This window comes from Anastrepha ludens, chromosome 6, assembly GCF_028408465.1.
Source record: "Anastrepha ludens isolate Willacy chromosome 6, idAnaLude1.1, whole genome shotgun sequence".
NCBI lineage: Eukaryota > Metazoa > Arthropoda > Insecta > Diptera > Tephritidae > Anastrepha > Anastrepha ludens.
Window position 1 is genome coordinate 19,301,908 of NC_071502.1, and position 25,419 is coordinate 19,327,326.

A 25,419-nucleotide genomic window follows, 5' to 3' on the forward strand; every position below is an offset into this window, starting at 1 on the left:
GAAAATATATACAAAGCCTCGAATGAGAACTACCTTTACTGACGTCGACTCCTGCAAACGAAATAAGGAATACTATTTGAAGGCATGCACCAGGAGTGTCCGGTCCCTTAATGGGGAAGGTGCCTCTGCCCGGCTGGTTGATGTCCTCGTAAGAGTAAAGTCTGACATCACTGTCATTCAAAAGATGTGATGGACGGGGCGAGGCAAGAAAAACATAGGACCTTGCGACGTCTACTACAGCTGCCAAGTAAAGGGGCGCAAATTCGGTGTCGGATTTGTTATGGGAGAGAGATTTCATCGTCGTGGAAGAGAGCATTTCGCAATAATCCGCATCAAAATGAGATTTTTCAACATCTCGCTAATTTGCGCCCACGGCCCGACGAAAGAGAAGGACCATGCGACTAAACATTCCTTCTATGAGCGCTTGGAACGCTCCTATGAGTGCTGTCCCCGCCCCGACATAAAAATCGTGATTGGCGACTTCAACACCAGGGGGAATTTTTGGAGCCACAGTCGGAAAATTCAGCCTGCACAACGAAACATCCGAAAACGGACAGAGGCTGATCGACTTCGCCGGGCCCCGAAACATGGTAGTCTGCAGCACCAGATTCCAGCATAAAAAGATACACGAAGCTACCTGGCTGTCTCCTGATCGAAAAACGCGAAAACAGTTCGATCATGTTGTGATAAATGGAAGACACTCTTCTAGTGTTTTATAATCTGGGGATCCAACATTGACTGGGATCTTTATTGACTGGGATCATTACGTTATTGCAGCCAAACTGCGCACACGCCTCTGTGCAGCAAAAAACGTACATTTACCTACGCAAAGGATTTTCAATATCGAAAAGCTGCAATCACAACAGACAGCCAGATGATTCGCCACTCGGCTCTCGCTCCTGCTCCTGCTCTCAGAGGGGAGTACCCAACGAACCGGCATTCACGAGCATTGGAGCAACATTTTGTCGTTGTCTACGAACTGCCGCCGAAGAAGAAATCGAATTCCGGCGAGCCCGAAAAAACAGTTGGTAGGACGAGGAATGTCATGCTGCCGCTGAAAGAAAGGATGCCGCCTATAGAGCCACGCTGCGATCGGGCGCAACGCGAGCCATGTGGGATCGCTACCGAGAGCTAAGAAAGGAAGAGAGGCGTATTATCAGAACGAAGAAACGAGGGGCCGAAATACGTGAGTGCGAGGAGCTTGAGATGCTGGCCAATAGAAACAACGCCCGAAAATTCTACCAGAAAGTTCGGCGGCTTACAGAAGGTTTTAAGACCGGGCCGTTTTCCTGTAAGAACAAAGGTGGCGACCTAGTGACCGACATCCAGAGCATACTTAAATAAAGGAGGATACACTTCTCGAACCTGCTAAATAGTGACAGCTGCGCATGTCACAGAGAATGTGAAAATCCCGATACCCCATTCGTTGACGACGCAATTGTCGTTCCGCTACCCGATCATGACGAGGTGAGAATAGCGATAACGCGGCTAAAGAACAACAAAGCCACGGGCGCCGACGGACTGCCGGCTGAGCTATTCAAACATGGCGGCGAGGAGCTGGTAAGGTGCATGCATCAGCTCCTATGCAAAATATGGTCGGATGAAAGCATGCCTGCCAATTGGAATTTAAGTGTGCTCTGCCCAATCCATAAGAAGGGCGATCCTGCAATTTGTGCCATTTACCGCGGGATTAGTCTTCTAAATATGGCCTATAAGGTTCTAGCGAGCGTTTTGGGTGAAAGGCTGAAGCCCACCGTCAACCAACTGATTGGACCTTATCAGTGTGGCTTCAGACCTGGAAAGTCCACCGTTGACCAAATATTCTCAATACGCCAAATCTTGGAAAAAACCCATGAAAGGAGAATCGACACACACCATCCATTTGTCGATTTTCAGGCTGCATTTGTCAGCACGAAAAGAAGTTATCTGTATGCCGCGATGTCTGACTTTGGTATCCTCACAAAACTAGTACAGTTTTGCATGCTGACGTTGCTCAACCCCAGCAGCGCCGTCAGAATTGGGAACGACCTCTCCGAGCCGTTTGATACCAAACGAGGTTTCAGACAGGGTGACTCGCTGCCGTGTGACTTCTTTAACCTGATGTTGGAGAGCATCGTACGAACCGCAGAACTTAATCGCTCAGGCACAATAATTTATAAGAGCGTACAATTGTTGGCGTATGCCAATGATATTGACATCATCGGGCTTAACAACCGCGCTGTTAGCTCTGCCTTCTCCAAACTGGATAAAGAGGCAAAGCGAATGGGTCTGGTGGTGAACGAGGACAAAACGAAGTACCTCCTGTCTTCAAACAAACAGTCGGCGCACCCGCGTGTCGGCACCCACGTCACTGTTGACGGTTATAACTTCGATTTTGTGAGAGACTTCGTTTATCTAGGAGCCAGTATTAACACCGATAACAATGTCAGCCTCGAAATCCAACGAATAATCTCTCTTGCCAACAAGTGGTACTAAGAACTAAGTATGCAAATGAGTAGTAAAGTCCTCTCTCGACGAACAAAACTAACACTCGACAAGCCTCTCAACATGCCCATCCTAACGTATGACGCAGAAGCTTAGACGATGACAATATCCGATGAGGCATTCCGTTTGAGAGAAAGATTCAGTGGAAGATTTTTGGACCGTTGCACGTTGGCAACGGTGAATATCGCAAGCGATGACATTGGATGGGTCATGTCGTCCGAATGGATACAAACGCTTCGGCTCTGAAAGTATTCGATGCGGTACCAGCTGGTGGTAGCAGAGGAAGAGGAAGGCCTCCTCTGCGTTGGAAAGATCAGGTGGGGAAGGACTTGGTGTGTCCAATTGGCGCCGGTTAGCACGAGAAAGAAACGACTGGTGCGCTTTGTTAAATTCGGCCAAAATCGCGTAAGCGGTTATCGTGGAAATTAAGAAGAAGAATTTGTATAATGGGGAGTTCCACATGGGAGACACAGACTATAGGCCGTCATTGTGATAGAAGATGTGCATGGATGGAAAGGGGGAAAATGTGGACTGACATCAAATATGTCCAAAAATTTCAATAGAAAGATGAATGACTTAAGAAAGGTTTGAAAACTGAGTATCTTCCCTCAGTTCACTATAAGAGGGCTATGTGCCAAAATTTGAAAAAAAAAGATCCATAAATATTATATAATTTCCTCGTATTTAATAGCTCGGAAAAGTTACTTCATGCGACTAGTTATCACAAAAACTTATATAGCCTGCAATGTTACGCAATTGATTATGCTAGAATAGAAACTACTGAGTTGGACAGTTTGAAATAAAAGAGAGTTTGAAGTAATTTCTATGACTAAAGTCTGGCCTAGCGTGTATCGCTCTTAATTACGTCACCGCCAACTGAAAGAAAACGAAAGATGTTTTCATACCCAAGACTCGATTATCACAACCGAGAGCACGTTGAACCCAAATTTTCAACCTTTATTGCGTTAGATAGACTAGAGGTGGAAAGACCGTCTCTGGATCTCCTCCCTGCTAGATTGTAAGGAAGTTAATGCACCGCGGGACGCCGCGGGATGATGTCCTTTCGTCTTTCCTCCGGCTAGTCGCTATTGTCGAAGTCTAGCTAAGGGTGAGGTAAAGGTAAGTATGATATCATACGGTATTGGGACCGTTTCCCTCAGTTAGGGTAGAGATCTTGGAAGGGTTCTGCCAAGTCGCTGGGCTGCCAGTTGTGGCCTCAGAGTCAACTCAGATAAAATGGAGCTGATGCTATTTCTGAAAAATATAAACCTCCGCACTTTAGACTTCGCAGTTTAAATAAACACGTTCTCCTGCAAACATAAGAAGTTAAGTATCTTGGGGTGATACTTAATTTCAAATAGCTTTCTACTCCTGCAAATTTATGGTCGGCAAAAAATTAGGACTCAAGCCACAGGTCGTTCTCTGGATGTACAACGCAGTGGTTCTACCAATAGAACGTACGGATGCCTGGTTTAGTGGGAAGCTCTTCGGAAGGGCTATAATATCACTAAACTAAGGAGGGTGCAAGGACTGCTTGTACTGACATCACCGGAGCTAGTTGGACTTGTCCCAATGCTGTCCTGAATGTCGTTTTGCACTTGCCTCACCTCGACTTTCACGTTATTTCCATCGTTACGGTCCCACTAGTTTTAGTCGCACTCCCAGGTATTAAACCAGCTGCTAATCGGCCCAAACAACCACGCTCAGATAAATACACTTTAGAGTCTCAGCGCTACTAAAACGAAATAACTCTCCTCATCCCTCCAACAACAACTTTTCATATCTCTTCTCCACAATCGGCCACCACTTTCTCTAAGCTAGATAGTAAGCATTGCGGATTTTTTTTTTTTTGTTTGTTGCTTAGGTTATTCCGCATCCTTCCAACTAGCCATTATATGTAATTCAGTCCGAATGCGAATGGCAAAATAGCATTGCGCTGTTCTTAAATTTTTCGAGAAATTTGCCAACCGCTTACTTCATCTTTTTCTTTACATTATTCTTTAATTATGTTAAAAGCTTTTATTAATTCATTCTTCAGCAATCTCGTTTTGTGTTTCTTCTTTCTCACTCTTATGCAGCTCGCGCTCTCTCTCTTTCCCCCTTTGCCGTTCTCCAATTTTCTAGCGTTCTATCATCATTTTTAATATCAATTACTTGCGCGCACTTTTTATTACTTTTATTATTATTTTTTATTTTAGGTTTGTGTGCAAGCGAGAATGGCCGCTGCCATTTGCCGCTTCTGCAACTCGAACTATGGTAGATAGTTGCATATTGCCAACCTACTGAACTGCCAGCGACAAAGCACGCATATGGATCTGGTGTGCATCGCGGAAATGCTCATTGCAATTTCTTTCAAAAGTTGTTGTGTAGATATGTGTTGAGGTGGGTATGCACATACATAAATACATATACATACATATTGTATGTGCATTGCATGCGTGAATTTTTCAATAAGACCTTAGAAGGTCCTCCTTTACCATAATTCTGCAGAGAAAACCACTAGTTCCGAACTGGTCCATTTCTGATAAGATTGCCACCTTAACGAGCTCGCGTTCCTTTCCTATGCACCCACACTGCCTTAAATAACCATAGCACAGAGACTTAAAGGCAAGTTTTGCCAATTCATTTCGCATACCCATTTAATTCTAATATTTTTTTTATGAAAATGTGAATCATTTCCCTACAAAAACCATATAAATCCAAGGTTCAAACTTTGTGCAGATTTAAAACACTTTCAACAAATTTTCACTTTTTAATAGGGATTCTTAGAAAAATTGTGTGTATGCAGTTCTATTGGCCATCGAATTTTGTTGTTAAAAAGTGGAAATTTCTAGTGGCTCTAAAATAGCTTTGATTTTTGAAATTTTTTTTTCTGGCGGTCTTGTGAATTTTCTCTACGTGTAGGTGAAGTCCAAAATAAACAAGACTGGTGTCATAAAAGTGTTTTTGATGGCGCCATATTTTTAATGAGTCTGGAAATTACATCCCGAGCAGACTTCCAGTGAAAGATTGGTGGCATTCGGTTGAGTGGAAGCGAAGTTATTGCGTCTAAAGTGTCAGTATGTTTGTGTCATCGGTACAAAAATGAGTTTCAAACAAAGAGCTAAACCCAATTTTTGTTTTAAAAATTTGAAATATACCGAAACATTTGAATTGATGAAAAAAGTGTATGGCGATTATTGTCTATCTCGGGCCAGAACTCATGAGTGGTTTACACGTTTCAGAGATGATTGTGAGGACATAAATGACAATGAACCCACGGGCTGTCCAAAATCAGAAATCACCGAAAACTCCATCGAAATTGCTCGTAAATGTATCAAAAATTAACCAAAATCATCGTTCAAATTCATGGAATCGCAGGATCAACTGATCACCAAAACATCGATTTATTGCACTTTAACTTATGATTTGGGCTTAAGAAAGGTCTGTGCACGTTTCATCCTACACAAGTTAACTGAGGACCAAAAATTGCACAGAATTCAACATTCGAAAGACCTCATTAAAGAACTTCCTTTACAACATTTAAATGGGTGGCAAAACGTGGTGTTTCTAACATGAACCTGGAACTAAGCGTCAAAGTGCCGAATGGAGGACCCCAGACGAGCCATCACCCAAAAACTCGCGTTTGGAAAAGTTAAAAATCAAGTCGATGCTCATTTGGTTTTACGAAAGGAATTGTACACAAGTCGTTCGTGCCAATGGGCCAAACGGTCAATGCAGTTTTCTACCTTAGAATTTTGAAGCGTTTGTTGCATCGCATTCATGGAATTCGCCCTTAATATCGCGAAGGAGGAAGCTGGCGCTTATTGCATGATAATGCACCATCTCATCGATCCACTCTTGTGACTGATTTTTTGACTATAAATCGCATTTTAACCATCAATCACTCACTGTATTCGCCTAATTTAGCTCCCTGTGACTTCTACCTATTCGAAAAATTGCATTTGTCCATGAAAGGAAAACGTTTTGCGTCCGTAGAGGCCATCCAAAAGGCTTGTACCGACACTCTGTTCTTAGCGTCTTCGTTCCGCTAAGCGAATGCCTTTGAGATCATCAGAATAGCTGGTGTGCTGACCTTTTTTTATACCGCGGGACTGCTGAGACGGAAACGCCCTGTCGCTCTGTGGGCCATACTGCAGTGTCGGATGTTATGCTTGGCAGCAACGGCAACGATGATCGCTGGTGTGAGCTGCTTCATCGGTAACTTACCGGTCCCCTAATTGCAGTTGTTACTCATCGAGGGTCTCTTCGCTCTCCTACTTTGGGTGCTGATTGCTAGCCCACTCGATCCCACAGCATCTAGCGCCGGTTAGTGTTAAACTCCGCGTAAACTAAGCTGGTATTTTTACCCATCTTCCACCTACTGCCCTACTTATGATTTTTATTGTTGCTGTTTTTTATATACAGGGTCCGGCACTCGAAGTGTATCCAATTAAAAAGTCCGTAAATTTAGTTTAGAGAATCACTTTTATTCAATTCAAAGTAAAAAATGTGTGAAAATAATAGATAATTAAGAATCAATTTACTTTTGCTCGATATGACCACCTTTCACCTTGACTTTAACCTTGAAACGGTCTGGAAATGAATCGCAAGATGCCCGAATGTGAGGTATTTTGGTCCACTTTCGGACAATAACTTTTCAGCGCCTCGGACTGCTCTCCAAAATGGTCCAAAGAGAATTATCTATCGAACTCACGTCTGGTGAACTTAAGAGCTCTTATGTGGACGTTATGAAGTTCGGAACGTTGTTTTTTAGTCATTCTTGCTTCACTCAAGCTTTGTGAGACGCCGCCGAGTTCTGTTGAAACGTCCATGGTCTGTCACAGAAAAATTGGCCGGCCACGCCTTCAAAGCAACATCCAGAATACTTTCCCGATAATATTTCGCATTTATCTTGACGCCAGGCGCGATGAAAGCGATTGGAGAGCGCCCATCTGTGGTTACAGCAGCCCAAACCATTACCTGTGGCGGGTGCTGCCTCCTGGTGGCCAGTCGATGACTCAAATTCTCGTATGAACGGTCAGTCAAATAAACCCTCCCGTTTTGGGAGTTTACGAATTGCTCAATTTAAAAAATTTTCTCGTCAGAAAACACAATGTTCGGAAATTGACCGCTTTCGGCCAAGCGAATGAACTCCTTCGCTCTCTCAAGTCTGCCTTGTTGCTGCTTAGGTGTGAGATCAGGCGCCTTTTGGATCCCTTAAGGCTTGCCTTTGATATAATTTTTCAGTATGCGGCGAATGCTACGGTCAGATATTTTCAGTTCTTTCGCCATTTTATTGGCACTTCGTCGGGGACTTCGCTCAAGTTGCTTCTTCACTTTGTGAACCATTTCACGTGACGTTGCAGTCTTGTGATGACCACCTCCAAGACGTTTCGTCATGCTACCCCTGCCCCGTCAAAAAGCAAAATAGATTAACGAAACCAACGCAAGACTGAGTCTTGTCGAGGCCCTATACACCCGATTAGAGTGAACAAGGAAAAAAAAAGCTTTATTTACTTTAAGATGCTCGAGCTCACGAACAATCGCTAGTTGTGATTTTCCACTATTAAGTTTGAAGTCCATTACTGTTTTCCTTTTTTCGCGTTTACTCTCGGCAAAATGCTTCCGCGCGCTTGTAAATGATACTCTGGACTGTCATTTAGTCAACTAATAGGCGGCTGATGGCAGTGCATAAGCTGCGCGAGCGGTCTGAAGTTGGTTACGCTTCGAGTGCCAGACCCTGTACTTAATGTTAGTAGCTCTGCGGCACAGTCTACTTCGTTACATTTCAAAATTGTAGTGTAGTAACGGTATGTCCCACCGATTTTTTTGTTTTTGGTTATCAAAAGTGAAGATTGTTAGAAATGCTTAAATTGTTATAATACAATTTTTATTTAAATGAAATTATATTCTCATTGGCGAAAAGCCTTTGAACTTTTATTTAGTTTTCGTCTCAATTTCCTAGCTCTATTAGTTGCCGAGAAATCTGCGTTCAAAGAAAAATTGCATATGCGTCCCACTTTTCTTTGGCTCACTGTATGTATGTTATTAAATCATTTAAATTAAATAAAATTCATAAAATAATTCAAACACATGCAAGATGGGCGTACAAATAAGCAAAAATAGATAGTAGGGCTATAGAAGTTATTTAGCGATAAGTCAGAAATTGATACATACGGCACGCCTAGACTAACACCAGCCATGTTGGGTTTGCACACGAAAGTGATCTTATCACTCAATAGCGTAGCGCAGATTTGCGTCCCAATATCTATAAATACCGCCACTTCGTAGGCCGGCGATGTACAGGGTGGGCCAAATAAGACCTACTAATGTTAAACTCAAATAACTTTTGCAATAATCATTTATTTTGATTAATTGTTTTTATGCATTGAATATATTTTATGGAAATCACGTATGAAATATTACATCAGACAAATGTCCACCATTTTTCTCGATACAAAGATTGGCTCTTTTTAACGCGTTTTCCATTGCACCACATAATGTTTCTGCTTGAAGGCTCAGTGTTTCATCTCGAATATTTTGCTTCAGCTGTCTAATAGTCACTTTGTATTTTAAATATCCCCATAAAAAGAAGTCGAGCGCAGTCAAATCTGGCGAACGAGCTGGCCAAGGGAAATCTGAATTTTGGAAATCAGATGTTCGCCGAAAATTTCACGCAGTAGGTCCATAGTTTGCCTAGCAGTATGCGCAGTTGCTCCATCTTGTTGAAACCACAAATTAGGATACTGCTCCACCATTAGCCGCAAAAAGCTTTCAATCAATGTTCTGTAAGAAGCTCCTGAAATCGATTCCGGCGTTTCATCCTCATTTTCGAAGAAATATGGACCGATAACTCTAGTGGCCATAACACCGCACCAAACAGTACAGTTAGATGGGTGCAACTGATGTTTGTGTGTTGCCCTTGGATTTTCAGAGCCCCACAATCTACAGTTTTGTTGGTTGACATAACCATTTAAATGGAATGGCGCTTCATCTGACATCAAAACATTATTTAAAAAATCAATTTGTGTGGCTAATTGTGTAAAAATAGAAAAACTCGATAATTTTAACGCGTTGTGTTGTACTGTAGGGTTCCATAATAAATTTCCAACAATTCAATTATAACCTACAAAAAGAGAAAAATAAATATGTCAAAAAATAAAAATGTTATTTGTGCTTAACATTAGTAGGTCTTATTTGGCCCACCCTGTAGAAATCTATTTAATCACACACACATACATACACATACATGCATATGCACTTACCCACTTACTTACTGCTGTTGTGATCACCTCATGAACCATAAGACCTGTATATATGTACGTGCGTATATTCATAATTACATATTGTACTTGAGCGTGAGCTTTATACCCTGACATACAAATTTTTACAAACACCCATAAGTAAAGTATTAAAATGTTTATATTTGATAAGACTCGCGCAACATGCCCGACGCTACGCCTATAATACTTGCACCAAAGGCAACGATATGCTGAAATGAATGTATGTAGGTATGTACGTAGGTGCTAAAACGGTACTATAATTGTCAACAGGCAAAATACAACGTACAGCTTGTGACCATATATTAAAAATACAGATTTGTACATATAAAATAGGAATATATACATTTGTGAGGAAGTTAACTAATCAATATAGATTTTCTTAATTTAGGGAACCTTAGTTATAATTTAGTTTGATTTTGTTGTTCATTCCTCTTCCAGTATGCAATTCTCTACAAGTTCACGCAAATTTGGATTCTCCATAGCGGCCGCAATGCGCTCCTTGTCATTTATTTGCTTATTAACTGCAAGAGTGAGAAATTCAAATAAAATATTTTTTTTTTTTTTGCGTAAATTAAAAGAATTCCTATTAGAATATTACTTTCATCTTCTGTTGTATGTGCACCCTTTTTGATGTAAATGTCCAATTTAATATTATGTGGTAAACTGCGTTCAACTTTAATGCGTATGCATAGGCCGATGAGCGTAGCTAAGGAGCAGTGTGGAACAGTGGGATTGAATTCGATGCGTACCTGCAAAGAGCACAACAAAACCACATACAAATCGAATATAAGGTGAAATCCAGAAACCTTTGTGATTAGCATTGAACATTTACGAGGAATATGGAATAAAGTGGTAAAGGGTGATTTTTTAAGAGCTATAGGAAAGTTTTTCAAAAAAACACACGCAAAATTCAGAAAAATGCATGAAATTTTTTATTTAAATCGATAGTACAGTCCATATAATTTAATGTTTGAAGATTATTTCATGCAAATGTTAACCGCGACTGCGCTTCAAATGGTCCATCCGCTTAGTCCAATTTTGGCATACTCTTTTTGCAATGTTTCGGCCGGTATCTCACATATAAATGCTTTAATGTTGTTTTCCAATGCGTCAATTGAAGCAGACTTGTCTGAATAGACATGAACTTTAACATAGCCGCACACAAAATAATCTAAAGGCGTTATATCGCACGATCTAGGTGGCCAATTGACAGGTCCCGAACGTGAAATAAAATGTTCACCGAGCTCGCCTCTCAACAAGTCCATTGTTACGCGTGCTGTGTGGCATGTGGCACCGTCTTGCTGAAACCACATGTCATGCAAATCAAGCTCTTGCATTTTGTGCAAAAAAAAGTTGGATATCATTTCACGGTAGCGCTCACCATTCACAGTTACGTTACGATTCGCTGCCTCTTTGAAGAAGTACGGTCCAATGATACCTCCAGTCCATAAACCGCACCAAACTGTGACCTTTTCTGGATACATTGGTAGCTCTTGCAATTCTTCTGGCTGATCTTCACTCCAAAATCGAAAATTCTGCTTATTTACGTACCCATTGATCCAAAAATGAGCTTCGTCGCTGAACACAATTTTTCGATAAAAAGTGGATCTTAAACTTTCTTAACAGAACACGCATTTTTATAATAAAATTCAATGATTTGCAAGCGTTTTTCGTTTGTAAGACGATGCATGGTTAAATTATAGACCAAACTGAAGATGTTTGACAAAAGATAATAGCTAAAAAATCACCCGTTATATTTGCATATGCGCTATGTGGTAAAAATAAAATTTTATGCAATCGAAAGCATGTGAACTGAGCCGTAGACTATAAACAATTAAAAAAATTGCAGCAGCAGTTTTTGTATAAGGGGTTAGGGGTGGTCAGAATTTTCAAAAAATTAGATTTTTTTTGCACTTTCTTAAAGTATAATATCTTTAAAATATTGTGTGAAAAGTTGAAGTGAATCCGACAAATACTTTTCGAGTTATTCAACAATTACCAAAAGGCGCTCGGGCTCTCCGAAGCGTTCGAGAGCAATTAGCAAAACTTTAAATGTATTTTTCTCAAAACTATGTTTTTTGAACTGGTGAAAAACATAAAAAACTCGTGCTTGTTCGAAGGATTTGTTTTTCAAAAATTTCGACTTTTTTTAACAATTAATTGTCAGTTTTTTTCTCCAAAATCTGAAAAATATTTGCTGAGGCCGCCATATTGTTAATGATGAACAAAAAAAACTTCGATCAGGCACAAGATAATCTATTAATAAAACTAAGGGTTTGTGATGATCACCGCAACCGACTTCTGGAGAAACGGGCTCCACACAAACAGCGATAACTTTTACAATTATTAATTCAATTCGTTTCCACGACAGTCGGTTCTACGTTACCGAAACGACCCGGATTTATATCCGGCCAAGGACTGTCACTCCAGCAGCATTCACCGTATGTAAGTATGGGGAATGTTAATGCTGCTACAACAACAACAACAATTATTAATTTTTTTTTGAAATTTTGCTAAAGAGAAGTCGAAACATGAAGTATTAATGCTATGTTTTTATTGTTGTAAAATAAAGCAATTGACCAGCAAAAAAAATTATTGAAAATCATCATTTTTTCGGGGGCCTCTGACTACCCCTAACCCCATAACGCAATAACGGCAGTCCAGTAACAATTTGTTACTGCAACGATCCGGGTTTATGCCCGGGCGATTCCCTAAAAATTTATGGGAAATTATTATGATGATGTTACAACAAAAACGCAGATGCAGCGTTTATGTAAACAGCGATTACACTTAATAATCCAAAAGTTCAGGCTTACCACAGAAACATTAGATTTCGTTGGCGGTTGCACAATAATGCCCTCTTCATAAACAACATTCAGATCTTCTAACGTGCATGGTTTCTCCGGATCACGAATCGTCCTTAGCACATCTAAGCAACGGGCGCAAATGCAGTTCTGTCAAATTAATAAAGAAAAAGAAGAAACAAATTCCTGAAATTACATACCATAAACAGTTTCTTGTAGGTCGGTTGCATTTTTGTAGCCCAGCTCCTGCATTAATGCATCCTCCCCAATGGCGATTGGTTCATTATCCAAAGACATTTGACTAGTTTTCTGTGCAAGAAAATTATCTATTGTACCGCTTGTCGGGCCGTTCGCAAGCGTTGTGCTGTTGCCGCCTCCTGAGTCGGACTCTGATAATTTTCGTCTGATGAAAGACAACATTATCAATGCGCTTCAACCAACACAAAATACGCGAGCCAATTGATAATATGTCACTCTTTCGTTGCTGTGTATTCTACGTTTGCGTTGAGTTGAGTTGTTGTTTGTACGTTCGTGTGCAACTCCAATTCTACAAAAACACTAGACAGTGTAATTAGTTTGTTATTCATTTTATACTACTTTGAACCTTTGAACTACATAAATACGCTATATTTTGGCAAATTCTTAACAGTTTACCTTTTTGTTCCCTGTTACGTTGCGTGATTTTCTATAGAAATAATTGTTTTTGTTTTTATGTTATTAAATAACATCTGATGCTAAGCTTTCGCTCCAAAACGTCAGATCAAAACAAAGCGCAAATGTCGATTGCGAACACAACAAAAGCGATAAAGCAGCGGTGTAGAATAAAAACAAGGCGAATCTATATAAGGTGCTGTTAGTAGAGTAATTGATTTTTTGTTTTCTTGAAATTTGGTTGCTGTCAAGTCGAAGTGATCTTTTGTTCTGTTGTTATTTTGATTATTTGTAGATATTCCGATTGGAATTTCGACGTTCAAACAGCCAAATTGCAAAAAGTTGCTTTCGTAAGTTGTTATTGGTCTATTGCCTTCACCTTGTATGAATTCGCCTCGATGAGTATGCTCTACTTTTCCCACCACACTTAGACGAGGAAGAAAAATTGAAGAGTTGCCACATAACGATTTCCTCAAGTGGGATCCTAAACCTACATTATGGAAGTGATATCCTCTATATGCTTTTCAAAGTGGTATCCTGCCAACGCCCGACGGCAATTATTTGTGAAAAATACCTTATCCACATACAACTTGTATAAAACTAATATAAATGAGTGCGTTAAAAGATGCAAAATGATTATATCAAGGCGCATCCATTAAAGATGTTGGCATTAGACCAACAACACAGTTCTGTACGTTTGATTGCCAAAGCAAAGTATTGAGATACTAAAAAACAAATAATCAATTCGCCTTTTTTCATTCTGAGCTGACAGCCACATGGACACGGCGAAAGAAAAAAGCAACTCAGCTGATTTACTAACACCACCCTTAATAAATTCGCCTTGGATTATATTATGTGAAGCTGTTACAGTATCTGTTGAACTTTTGGCTGTATATTCTGTTCGATTCCTGCCCTACCAAAGCTCAATCAAGAAGTAGTAGCAGTAGGGGAAAAATAAGAAGTGAAGTGTATTTTGGTTTGGTTGTATGTGGTCATTAGAATAACACATTTTTAAATAAAGATTGGAATTTAATTTAGTAATCTGAACAAAATTTAATCATTTACAGATCAAATATATCGAAAATTATCCAATCATTTGCTCTACTACTACTACCTGTACTGTGTATTTTGGCGCCAACCAAGAATAATCGTAACCAAATGACAAGAGCGATATAATACGATATACGTTCCCACGACAGTCGGTTCTACGTAACCGGAACGACCCGGACTTATATCCGGCCAAGGACTGTCACTTCAGCAGCATTCCCCGTATATGCACGGGGAATGTTTATGCTGCTACAACAACAACAGCGATATAATACAAGATTGCGCGTAACGTCGCGAAAATGGAATCGTAGACGAAGTGTACAAAATAATTAAGACGAAAGTGGCACAGTAATAAAATTTTTATGAATATTTGTTGGATTTTATTTTAATCTTGCACAAAGTTTGAAACTTTGATTTATATGACTTTCGTTTTAGAATGTACTATATTTTTATACATAAATTGAAATTAATAAAATAAAAGAAAAGTAGTATAAACTAGTTAAAATATCAGATTGGTCATTATTTAGTCCTGCCATAAGTTGTGTTACAAATTAAGTCCATTATAGATATGAAATTATAGTACTTTTCTTAATGAAGTTAGTTTTATTTAATCATATAAATATTTCATCATGTAAATTTGTATTCGAAATGGTCTCCACTTGCTTTTACATAAGCATTCAAACGATTAGGCCCATCAACTATTGCAGCGGGAACGGTTTCCATGGATACTGACGACGCTGCACGAATCAAAGATTGTTTGAGACTCCCAAATATCTATCAGATCTTCGACAGGTCATGTTCTCCAATTCTGACTACAAACTGTCTAATGGTTTCAGGTCTGGGCTTCCAGACGGCCAATCTTCTGGGGCTATGAACCCTGGAATGTTGTTTTTTAGCCACTGCTGGGTTGTTTTTGCCTAATAGACTGGAACGGAATATTGTTGGAAGATCCAACGCTCTCCATGGAAGATAATACTGCTCAACTGCTTCACCACGCCTTCTAAGACATCCTCCTGGTGCACTTTTGCTCCGGTCTTAACCCGTTTTTCTCAGAAATGAAGAGATGTAACGTCTTTACAAGGCACTCCTCACCAAATCATTACGGTGGTGGTGGTCACGCTGAATTCTTGGAAACAATTGTTTTGCATCTCTAAAAGTTTTAGCACAGATCTTGTCGTTTTGTTTATTAAAAACATCTTCAACAGTGAAAATTTTCTCATCTGTGAAAAGAATATTTTCATGGCCGTTGACCGCGTGCCACCAAAGGAGCTACTGGCGTCTATATATATTTATATAATTGGCGCTTACTCCCTTTTTGGGTGTTTGGCCGTGCTCCTCCTCGTATTTGTGGTGTGCGTCTTGATGTTGTTCCACAAATGGAGGGGCTTACAGTTTCAAGCCGACTCCGAACGGCAGATATTTTTTATGAGGAGCTTTTTCATCGCAGAAATGCTCTCGGAGGTTTGCCATTGCCTGCCGAGGGGCGACTGCTATTAGAAAAAACTTTTTCTTCATTTTGGTATTTTACGGAGATTTGAACCTACGTTTCTTCGAATTTCGAATGGTAGTCACGCACCAACTCATTCGGCCACGACGGTTGGCATCTAACGAGTCTAATTTTCTGCAATCGAATTGTCAAATGATGACCAGTTGAACGACGAGAGGTCGGAGATAATCTCTAATTAGTGATTCGAACCATGAGTAGGACCACTACTTTTTCTCTCTGTCTCTCCAGACCTTTGGGAAAAACGATTGATTGTGCGGTAAACAAATAATTCTCGAAATATTAAGTTTTTTCAGCTATTCGCAATCTTCCCTTGCACTTTCACCACACTTAAGTAATGCGATTTTCCTTAACTCCCCACTCCATTGTTAACAAGCGAAATTTACCACGAAATGGAGTATAATTTGTGAGTAGATAATGCATACCAACAAAAGAAAAATAACGGAAGGTATCATCCTGTTACAACAAACAATAAGCATTAAATTGAAATTGGCATTAAATTCAGATACTTGTTAAACTTACTTTACAAATTCACCACAGTTAAAATCGCACAGATCCAAGTGCACCATACTTTTCATGTCGTGAAGGCCATACATACAACAGCGGTGAAATGCTGCCATTTACGCTTACAAGTTTTCAACTCGCCTCTTATCAGTTGGGTAAGTGTGGTGCGCAGCCGTTTCTAGAATATGTAAAGTTTCTTGTTAAACTTTTAAGGTTTTTGGTTATTGCATCGTGGCCCAGAAAACAGAAGCGCATTCAACAAAATATTGCATTTAAAATTTATTTTTTTGAAATTCACACAACTTGGAACAAAAGACTTGCAATATTTAGCTATCCATTAGATCCAAGTGCATATGAAATAATTTGAATGTAAATGATCTTCACTTTTGGCCTTAACCTAGTAGTGCAAAATTCTTGGTGATTAAAACTTGGTAAGATCGCGTGACGATGTTGTTGTTGTAACAGCATAGACATTCCCCCTAAATGTTTGGGAAAAGCGGAGTGACAAGCTGGAGTGACATTATTTAATTGAATATAGGTAAATCCGGGTAGTTCTGGTAGCGTACAACCGACTGTGGTGCGGCGTCGGGAAAAGTGCTGTGTGATAAGGCAGCTAAGGGATGCGTCTGTAGAAAGGGCAATTTAGTTTTGCCTCACTCCTCGCTAAAAAACAAGCTAATGCGCGAAGCGTACAATTTCATGTTAAAAAGTTTGCTTGCTTAGCAGTTTATTAACGGAAATACTAGCAATTCTAGACACTCTTAAATGATAATTAAAATTTCGATCGAACACCACCCCAGCCCAGCAGGCGTCATTCGATTGCTCTGATTTTCCGCACAAATTTTCTTTAGAGTTGTAACGAAATACATACATACATGTACGTACATACATAAATACGGTTAAGATCGGCGATCATTTGGTTTTTGATTTTCGTGTAAGTTATTTCATTTCTTGGTGCGCTTTTGCCTCCAGTCCAGAGTGCTGCTTTGCTTTCGGATGTCCACCTGTCAACGATCTATACACGGCTTGAAATTGTTTGTATCTAAACTGTGAGAGAAGGAGCACGAGCAAGAAAAGCGCAAATTTGCACCAAACAATTGGAAAGAAAGCAGCATAAAGGATCAAGTTAGCAAAAAATTACAATAATAGTGGATCGTAACTGGAAATTATACCGTACTGAGTTTAGTTGCTCTTACTGCACTTCCGCCCACGTCCTTACCACCGTTTGTCGAAACGAATCTTGATGCACCTACTGCGCTTACTTCCGTTTGAGATTCGACAATATATGTGTACATACTTATGTATGTATCAGCAGCTACACAAAGCAAAGTGAGTGAGTAAAGTTACGGCGTTGGCTTGAAACGTCTAGCGCTGACAGCGGCTAGTTTATTTGATCCGTTGAAGTCAAACTGCGTGGTTCGCGTATACACAAACAGTGTACAAACTCTCAAAGTTGTACCAAAATTACAGTTCTGTTAGTTGGATTTTTTTTATCGTTATTAGGCAAGCAATCAAACATGTGATAGACTACTCAGCTTGGAAGTTTTCTTTTGAAATTGTTTTGAATTTCTATTCAAGTTTTATTTTTTTAAATTTTAAGAAAAATCACTTGCTAAATTCAAGTTTCTTTCTATATTCACAGGGATTAGATTGTCTTTAAGAAAAATTTCGATTCAGTACGTTCAGAAAAATTCGTTTGTTAGCAGAGAGAAAGGAGTTCAGCTGATTCAGGTAACTGTCTGACCAATTTGCAATGGGCTGGCGTTAATATTTTTATAAAATTTAAAACCAAATTTAAAGAAAAGTAATTTCGATTTAAGAAAGGAACTAAAATTCAATATTGATTTTATGAATTTTTTTTGCTGTCCATTTAATTAATGGTGAATTTTTTTTTTTTTAATTTTTGTTACTGCCTAAAAATTGCATTACAAATTGGCATATGAAATAAAAAAAAATTAATTGCCTTTAAATTATTTAAACAACAATTTTTAGCACATTTTAAACCCGAAAAATCCTTTTGTCTATTTTCAGCGCATTTAACTAGTCAAATTAGTCCGATTTCGCTTGGATTATTTTTATTGGAAATTTTAGAAAATGGTCGCTTCAACGAATGTAAGCCAAAACGGTGTAGTCAATTCTCCAGTAGTAGGAACTTCTAATGGAGTAACAACCAATGGCACAATGAATGTCGCTAGCGGACACAAGACTTTGGCCAAGGGCAGGTACACTTTAGTAGGCGTCGATATTGACACAACTGGGCGTCGACTCATAGATGAAGTAAGTATGCGTGTGTGTGTTTTAAATGTATATTATATTTATTTTAAACAATCTAAACAAAGTTTATCAAATTCATATCCTTATAATAACAATTGCATTTCTTAAACTTCTCACCTAAAAATTTGTGAAACCGACTAGCGGCTCTTTTAATTTTCAATTTAAATAGTTTGTAATTATTTTTTTGTTATATACAAGCGATTAATTTTAGTTTGTTATAAGCGAAGCAAAATATGTGAAAATCCACGGCTTCAGTCGCAATAATGTGCCTAAAAACTGTTCATATGCGCATGGCAAATATATTTCTCTAAAAAACAACAATAATAATGCATCCGCTTCGCAGCTAATCCGCTTTACTGTTATAAAGTCATGAACTTGTGCGTATGGCTGATGCATTGCATGAATATGTTGTTTGTGCATTGATAACTGCACTTCTTTTTCATGATTCGGCTTTTGGTTTTCGTCTAATTTTACTGTTTCACTACAAGTCATTGGCCTTTGAAATCGTTTACTTTCTTGGCGCAAATTATACTTTTTTTGTTGTTTTATTTATTTATTCTAAACTTATGGCCGATGTATATACAAATATGTAAATATGTAATATATATTTCAAAACTAAAACTTCAATTGAGTGCAATGTTTGTTTCCCGTTTTTTTTTTATAATTTTTCACAAATTTTTCTTCTCAGTTATTAGAGTATATGAAAGCATAAAATTGTGATTCCTTATTTTTCTCTCTTCTTTTCTCCTCCTCAGATCGTTCAGTTGGCCGCGTATTCGCCCAAAGATCATTTTGAACAATATATTATGCCATACATGAACTTGAATCCTGCTGCTCGCCAACGTCACCAAGTGCGTGTGATCTCTATTGGATTCTATCGTATGTTGAAATCAATGCAAACCTATAAGGTGAGAGAAAAAAAAATACATTAAGTGACTGGACTTGATTTGTGTGATTAGTAGTTGCAATATGTTTGTTTAGTGTATTACCAAGAAATATAGCTGCATATAAGAGTGTAATTACAGTTATTTAAAAATATTTTTCTATATAAAGGGTTTTCCAAACAGAGCTGTTATTTTGATATTCAAAGAAAAATGCTAGTTTTGAATATAAATGATCGGTTGTTGATTTCATTATAAAGCGGAAGGTATGCCGTTAATAGTGGAAAATAACATCAGGCAAATGATCACCACGACGACGCTTCCAGGACAATATCCTTTTCAGAAAAAATTTTCCATAACCGTATTGCAAAGTGACTGCCGCCCTATGTCCTCGATAGCCTCACGAATTCCATCTTTGAGGTCTTGAATCGTCCCTGGGCTGTTGGCGTAGACCTTCTCTTACACGTGGCCCCAAAGAAAAAAGTTACAAGGTGTTAAATCACAAGATCGCGGTGGCCAATTGTGATCACCTCTTCGAGAGATAACACGGTCCGAAAACTTTTCCCGTAAAAGATCAATGGTTTCGTTGCTTGTGTGGCACGTAGCGCTGTATTGTTGAAAACAAAGGTTGTCCAGATCAATACCATCAAATTCCGGCCATAAAAAAGCGTGAATCATCTCTCGATAGCGCAATCCTATTCAAAATAACACCTGTTTTTGGAAAAAGCTTTACATAAATTGAACTGAAAATGCAAAATTCTTTAATCACCTTTTAAGAAAAACTTCGGTTGGGCACGCGGGTCTGGCATTATTTTTTTTGTTCTGTGCGAGGATCCTTCTTAAAGGTTATATAGAAAATTAAATTTTAGGAAACTACCTTGGCTGCACATCCGTTCAAGATAGGGATTGCTAACACGGCCAAATCGAGGAAATGCAGAGGATGTTGAGGAAAGTTTAGAGTACCTTCTGTGCGTTTGTCCGACATTATTAAAAACGCGTTTAAAATGCCTGGGAGCCCCACTGTTTGAGGGTCTGGAGGACGTCTCAAATGCAGATTTCCCATCTTTGCTTAGATTCGCCAAAAGCGCTGACATCCTACATCATGTCTACTTTCAGTATTCTTAGAGGTCGGTCTCCATCTGTTATCGCTAGAGAACAAAAGGTCTATGCGTGGCTTAAGGGGTTACTTGGGTTTCGTTGGTTCAAAAAATCGATTTTTTTTGCTTATTAATTTCTACAACTTCTCAGGAATATTATCTAAACTTTATAGTCGATCCGAATAATAAATTCGGAGATACAGCCTTTGGAATGTGTGCGCTCCAAGCCACTTTTATTGTTACTCGAAACTTTAAACGCGTTTTTCTCGGAACTGTGTTTTCAAAGTCGGTTGTCAAATGTTCTCGAAAACTAGTCAACCGATCTTGATGGAATTTTACACAGGTGTTAGAGATACAATTTACTCGTGCTTGAACGAAGGTTTTTGTTTTTTTTTTTCAATTACAACTATTTAAAAAACAAAATGTCAAGCAAATTTGACCGAAATTTTAATTTTTTTGCAAAAATGTCTGCCAAAATTCCAATTTTTACTTTTTTTTTCTTTCCTTCGTTCAAGCACGAGTTTATGGTCTTAACTTAAACACTTATTTTTGTTTTTTCATTTTTGATGAGCCTGTCAGGAGTTATGCTGACAACGCGGACGCACTTTTTTTTCGAGGGGTCACCGGATATGACGTCACAATGGAGGAGTTTTAATATTTTGTTTTTTTGAAAATTTTAGAAATTATTCTCTAAACATGTATCTATAAGACAGAAAAAAGTTTGAATTAAATAAATAATTTTTTACATAGAAAAAAAAAATATTGAAAATAGGCCTTTTTTTACCCGACGAAACCCATGTAACCCCTTAATGCCAACCAGGCTAAACTAACCTTATCTGGAAGCTAGAGACGTTAGCTGTAATAGAAATGTGTTATATTCACGTCCAAAGTCGAAAAAGCCAGACCGGGTGCCCAACGGCGGATTAAATTTTTTTTTTTCGTTTTTTCTTATAACTTTGAATTTCGCATTTATTAAATTTCTTTATTTTTTAACCGTGTTTTCTGATTTACAATTTGTAATACTTAAAATTAAATGAATATAATGAATTGTCTCGTCTAGTTTTAAGTATTAACGCACAGAATGCCTCAATTATTAATAAAATAAAATGCATTTATATTCCTCAGATTATTAAGTCGCAATTATGAATAAATAACATAAAATAAAATGCATTTATATTCCTCAGATTATCAAGTCTAAATCGGAGATCGCTGCCTTGAAAGATTTTCTGGATTGGCTGGAAGCGCTTAAGGCCGAAGATACATCATCGAACGGTGTCATTCTAGTCTATCATGAGGAACGCAAATTTATTCCATACATGATTTTGGAATCGCTTAACAAATACAACCTGTTGGACAGGTTCCTTAAAACAGTCAAATCATTTGCCAATGGCCTCAATTTAGCCAAAGCCAATGCCAACGAATCATTGCAACATTACACGTTGCGCAAACTCTCCAAAGTGTTGAGCGCCAAAGCACATGAAGTGATCAATAATCAAAATGCAAGTGACGGTGAAATCAAAAACAATGTTAGCTCAACAACGGGCATAGCCGAGTGTCAGAGCCCCCAAAAGTCATTGCAAAAGGGCGCTCTGGCACAGGAGCGTGAGCTGTTCGATGGTAATGCTAGTGTGCGTGCCAAGTTGGCCTATGAGGTGGCACAACAGTTGAGCAATCAAGAACACAAGGTGCCTATCGAATCGTCGGCTGCATTAGAGAATATGATTGCCGCAGTGCAAACGTATGCACAGCCCATTGAATGCGATTTGAATGAACTACAAACTCAAAACGAGAATTTGGAACGTCAAAATTCTTTCCGTCCGGTTTTCTTGAATTACTTTAAAACCACACTCTACCATCGAGTGCGTGCGGTCAAGTTTCGCATCATACTTGCGGAACAGGGTTATGACCTGCAGACGCTAAATGCAATTTGGAGTGAGAAACAAAAGGATGGATTGGCCGAAGTATTGCAAGTCATTGAGGAGTTAAAACCTGAAGATAGGACGGAGTTGGCTGATTTATTTGACAGTTACTTCGATCCTGTAAAGACGACTATTAAGCCGATTGTCAAAAACAACAATCGCCGCCGAAATAGACGCGGAGGTAGTGCAACATGCATGCATTCAGTTGAAGTGTATTAAAAAGCAATTAATCATATGATTTTCATTTTTTTTTTTTCTTATTACTTAGTACGCAACATGAAGAACGACGGCAGCAATAGCGCTCGCACAAGTAGTGAGCAAGGAGCTGGCGGTGACAAGCAAGTCACTGGCGGTCAGCTGCCCGACACCACAATTAAGTCGCCATCTCCGCCAAACGGCGGCAAGCCGCAGCGTAGCAAGCGTAATCCGCGCTCACGCAATAACTCCTTAAAAACACAGCTGCCAAGCGCCGCCGTCGACACGAGCAATACAACGGCAACAGCAACCAATTAAAAACTAAGAAGTTCATTCTAAGACTCAAGACAGGCGCTGTTGCAACATAAAAAAACAAGTAATTTGTTTTATTTTTTTTTGTGATAGTTTTCACCAACGTAGCCACACTTTAGAGAGACGCCAGAAATATTTGCTGGTATGCAAGTTGAATAGAATTTGAATTTTTAATTTTATATATACCACATATTTTTATTATAATTATTATTATATGTATTAATTAGCTAAACGTACATGCATATAATTAACAAAAGCAAAAGAAATATGTATATATATATGTACACTTGTTGAACGTTAGCAGTTACAATACCCAATTGTAGATGACGTTAGTTTAGAAAATATCTGATTATTGAAGTCATTAATAATTATTATTTTATTTGCTTTGCTACGCTACAAAGTACAACATAAATTAGTTTGCCAGCCGCAGGCAGAGGTGTAAGCTTTTCATAATTTATTTCGTAGTTTTACTAGAGTTGAGTTAAATAAAATGTAACAAATATTAGCTAACCTCTGGTTTGACGTCTTAGAGGATTCTACAAGAATTTGACAACCTTGCTTATTTGCGCGAATTGAAATTTTGAATTTTTAGAAGGTTGCGTTTTAATATTTGTTTTTTATGATTCCTATTATGATATTTATGTATTTATGCTATTTTGAAATTTTTGTTTAAAAAGAATACACAAGAAATATATAAACAAATATTTTTTTCTAACTTAAGCTTCATATGTTCGTTCAATTATTATGCATACACCCATATACAGGGTGCGGCACTCGAAGTGTAACAAATTAAGGGGGGAGCCTGGTTTATGAGGTCTAAAAATGGCATCTCTTTTTTAAGGAAAAAATTAATTTAGCACTGCAAAGTTTTTTCTATCTTTTAATGAATATTTAGGTTAGGTTAGCCTGGTTGGCAATAAGCCGCGCATAGACCTTTTGGTCCCTAGCGATACCAGATGGAGACCGACCTCTATGAATACCTGAAGTAGACATCATGTAGGATGTCAGCGCTTTTGGCGAATCTTAACAACAACAACAACATCCGCTTTTGAGACGTCTTCCAGATCCTCAAACAGTGGGGCTCCCAGGCATTTTAGTCGCGTTTTTAATAATGCCGGACAAGCGCACAGAAGGTGTTCTAAAGTTTCCTCAACATCCTCTCTGCATTTTCTGCATTTGTCCGTGTTAGCAATCCCTATCTTGTACGCATATGCAGCTAATAGATTATGACCTGTTAGCATACCTATGATAGTTCTGCATTCCTTTCCCGACAGCGTAAGTACGAATGGAGTCAGTTTTTTGTCGTTAGTTCTACACATGACTTTTGCTGTTTTGCATGTGTTCAAGTTAGTCCACCTAGCTTCCACTTGCCTTTTCATGTGGTCGTCCATTTCGTTGTATATAGTATTTAGCGGTTTTGGTATGTCGTTCTCTTGCTCAAATGGTAGCCTCACAGCACTTTTTGCTATCTCATCTACTATTTCGTACCCCATAATGCCTTTGTGACCAGGTACCCAGTAGATATGCAGCCTATTGTTTCCGGCTAGCCTTTCTATGCCCTCCCTGCTCCGTCGAACATTTTTGGACTTAATACAATATGAGCTTATTGCTCGTATTGCTGCTTGACTGTCCACGTATATACATATTAATTGTTGAGTTCTTTCTTGTTCTCGTGTAGACTAGCTCCGCAGCTTTCCCCACAGCAAAAACTTCCGCTTGGAAAATACTGCTGTGGTCTGGCAGCTTGGTAGGCTGCCTTATTCCTAGTTTTGAGCAGTATATACCCGCTCCCACTCCGTCTGGAGTTTTCGAGCCGTCTGTATAGATGTGAAAAGTTCTATGGCCAGGCTTCATGCCTTTGTGCCATCCCTCCTCTTCAATTGTAGTGCGAAACCTTCTCTCCCAATTAAAGTACGGAGTCATATAGTCCGTGCCATCTGAGCTCCACTTTCCTATTGAGCTGTGACCGAAGGTTCTGCAGGTGAATACCTCCGCAGCCATTAGCCTCCTCGCGGATTTCGCTGCCAGGTTTTCCGCCATGAGGTTAATGGGTGGCATGCTGAGTATTTTTTCCAGCGTCGCCGTTGGAGTGGTCTTCATCGCTCCTGTTATGCACAGAGCAGCGAGGCGTTGAATCCTTTCTAGCGGCATTAAGTATGTCAGTTTTTTTGTCGCAGTCCACCATACTAAGGTTCCATACAGCAATATCGGTCTGACTACTGCTGTGTAGCACCAATGCATCAGAGAGGATGATAGACCCCAAGTAACGCCCAGCATTCTTTTACATGCGTACAATGCATTACTGGCCTTCTTCACCCTCTCCTCAACGTTGTGCTTCCACAGCAATTTGCTGTCCAGTATTACTCCGAGGTACCTCGCATAGTCTTTGAGGAGTAGTTCGTTGTTGCCTAGCTTCGGTAGGTTCCAAGCCGGAACTTTGTACTTCCTGGTAAAAAGTACCATGCCCGTTTTTCCGGCGTTT

At 39.1% G+C, this 25,419-nt stretch overlaps 2 protein-coding genes across 3 annotated transcripts; one reads left to right on the forward strand and one right to left on the reverse strand.

Moving 5' to 3' along the window:
• Positions 1 to 10,032: 10,032 nt before the first annotated feature.
• LOC128866080 (MIP18 family protein galla-1) lies at positions 10,033 to 13,316 on the reverse strand. Of its 2 annotated transcripts, none has more exons than XM_054106577.1 (5): positions 13,208 to 13,316; positions 12,754 to 13,100; positions 12,566 to 12,678; positions 10,348 to 10,498; positions 10,033 to 10,270 (listed from the first exon to the last, which is right to left on the reverse strand). In XM_054106577.1, the coding sequence occupies exons 2-5, from the start codon at positions 12,971 to 12,973 to the stop codon at positions 10,173 to 10,175; spliced, it is 582 nt and encodes a 193-aa protein (XP_053962552.1). In that variant the 5' UTR covers positions 12,974 to 13,100; positions 13,208 to 13,316; the 3' UTR covers positions 10,033 to 10,172. The 2 variants fall into 2 exon arrangements, with proteins under 2 accessions (XP_053962552.1, XP_053962551.1); XM_054106576.1 differs by having other exon boundaries at positions 12,754 to 13,111; positions 13,208 to 13,312.
• A 4,322-nt stretch (positions 13,317 to 17,638) lies between these two features.
• On the forward strand, positions 17,639 to 23,657 carry LOC128868902 (maternal protein exuperantia). The gene is made up of 6 exons (XM_054111475.1): positions 17,639 to 17,733; positions 17,902 to 17,990; positions 18,291 to 18,536; positions 19,289 to 19,441; positions 21,696 to 22,611; positions 22,699 to 23,657. Exons 3-6 carry the CDS (start codon positions 18,354 to 18,356, stop codon positions 22,941 to 22,943), a joined length of 1,497 nt encoding a protein of 498 aa, XP_053967450.1. The 5' UTR covers positions 17,639 to 17,733; positions 17,902 to 17,990; positions 18,291 to 18,353; the 3' UTR covers positions 22,944 to 23,657.
• Positions 23,658 to 25,419: the final 1,762 nt, after the last annotated feature.

What these genes read in the sequence shown, in the direction of transcription:
- LOC128866080 (XM_054106577.1), bottom strand. Translation starts at nt 12,973, where the DNA reads ATGTTGTCTTTCATCAGACGAAAATTATCAGAGTCCGACTCAGGAGGC. An exon ending in CCTACAAGAAACTGTTTATG is followed by an intron (nt 12,679 to 12,753) that starts GTATGTAATTTC and finishes CCCGTTGCTTAG; the next exon opens with ATGTGCTAAGGACGATTCGT. An exon ending in ACATACAACAGAAGATGAAA is followed by an intron (nt 10,271 to 10,347) that starts GTAATATTCTAA and finishes TCACTCTTGCAG; the next exon opens with TTAATAAGCAAATAAATGAC.
- LOC128868902 (XM_054111475.1), top strand. Translation starts at nt 18,354, where the DNA reads ATGGTCGCTTCAACGAATGTAAGCCAAAACGGTGTAGTCAATTCTCCA. An exon ending in AATCAATGCAAACCTATAAG is followed by an intron (nt 19,442 to 21,695) that starts GTGAGAGAAAAA and finishes TATATTCCTCAG; the next exon opens with ATTATCAAGTCTAAATCGGA. An exon ending in CCGCCGAAATAGACGCGGAG is followed by an intron (nt 22,612 to 22,698) that starts GTAGTGCAACAT and finishes CTTATTACTTAG; the next exon opens with TACGCAACATGAAGAACGAC.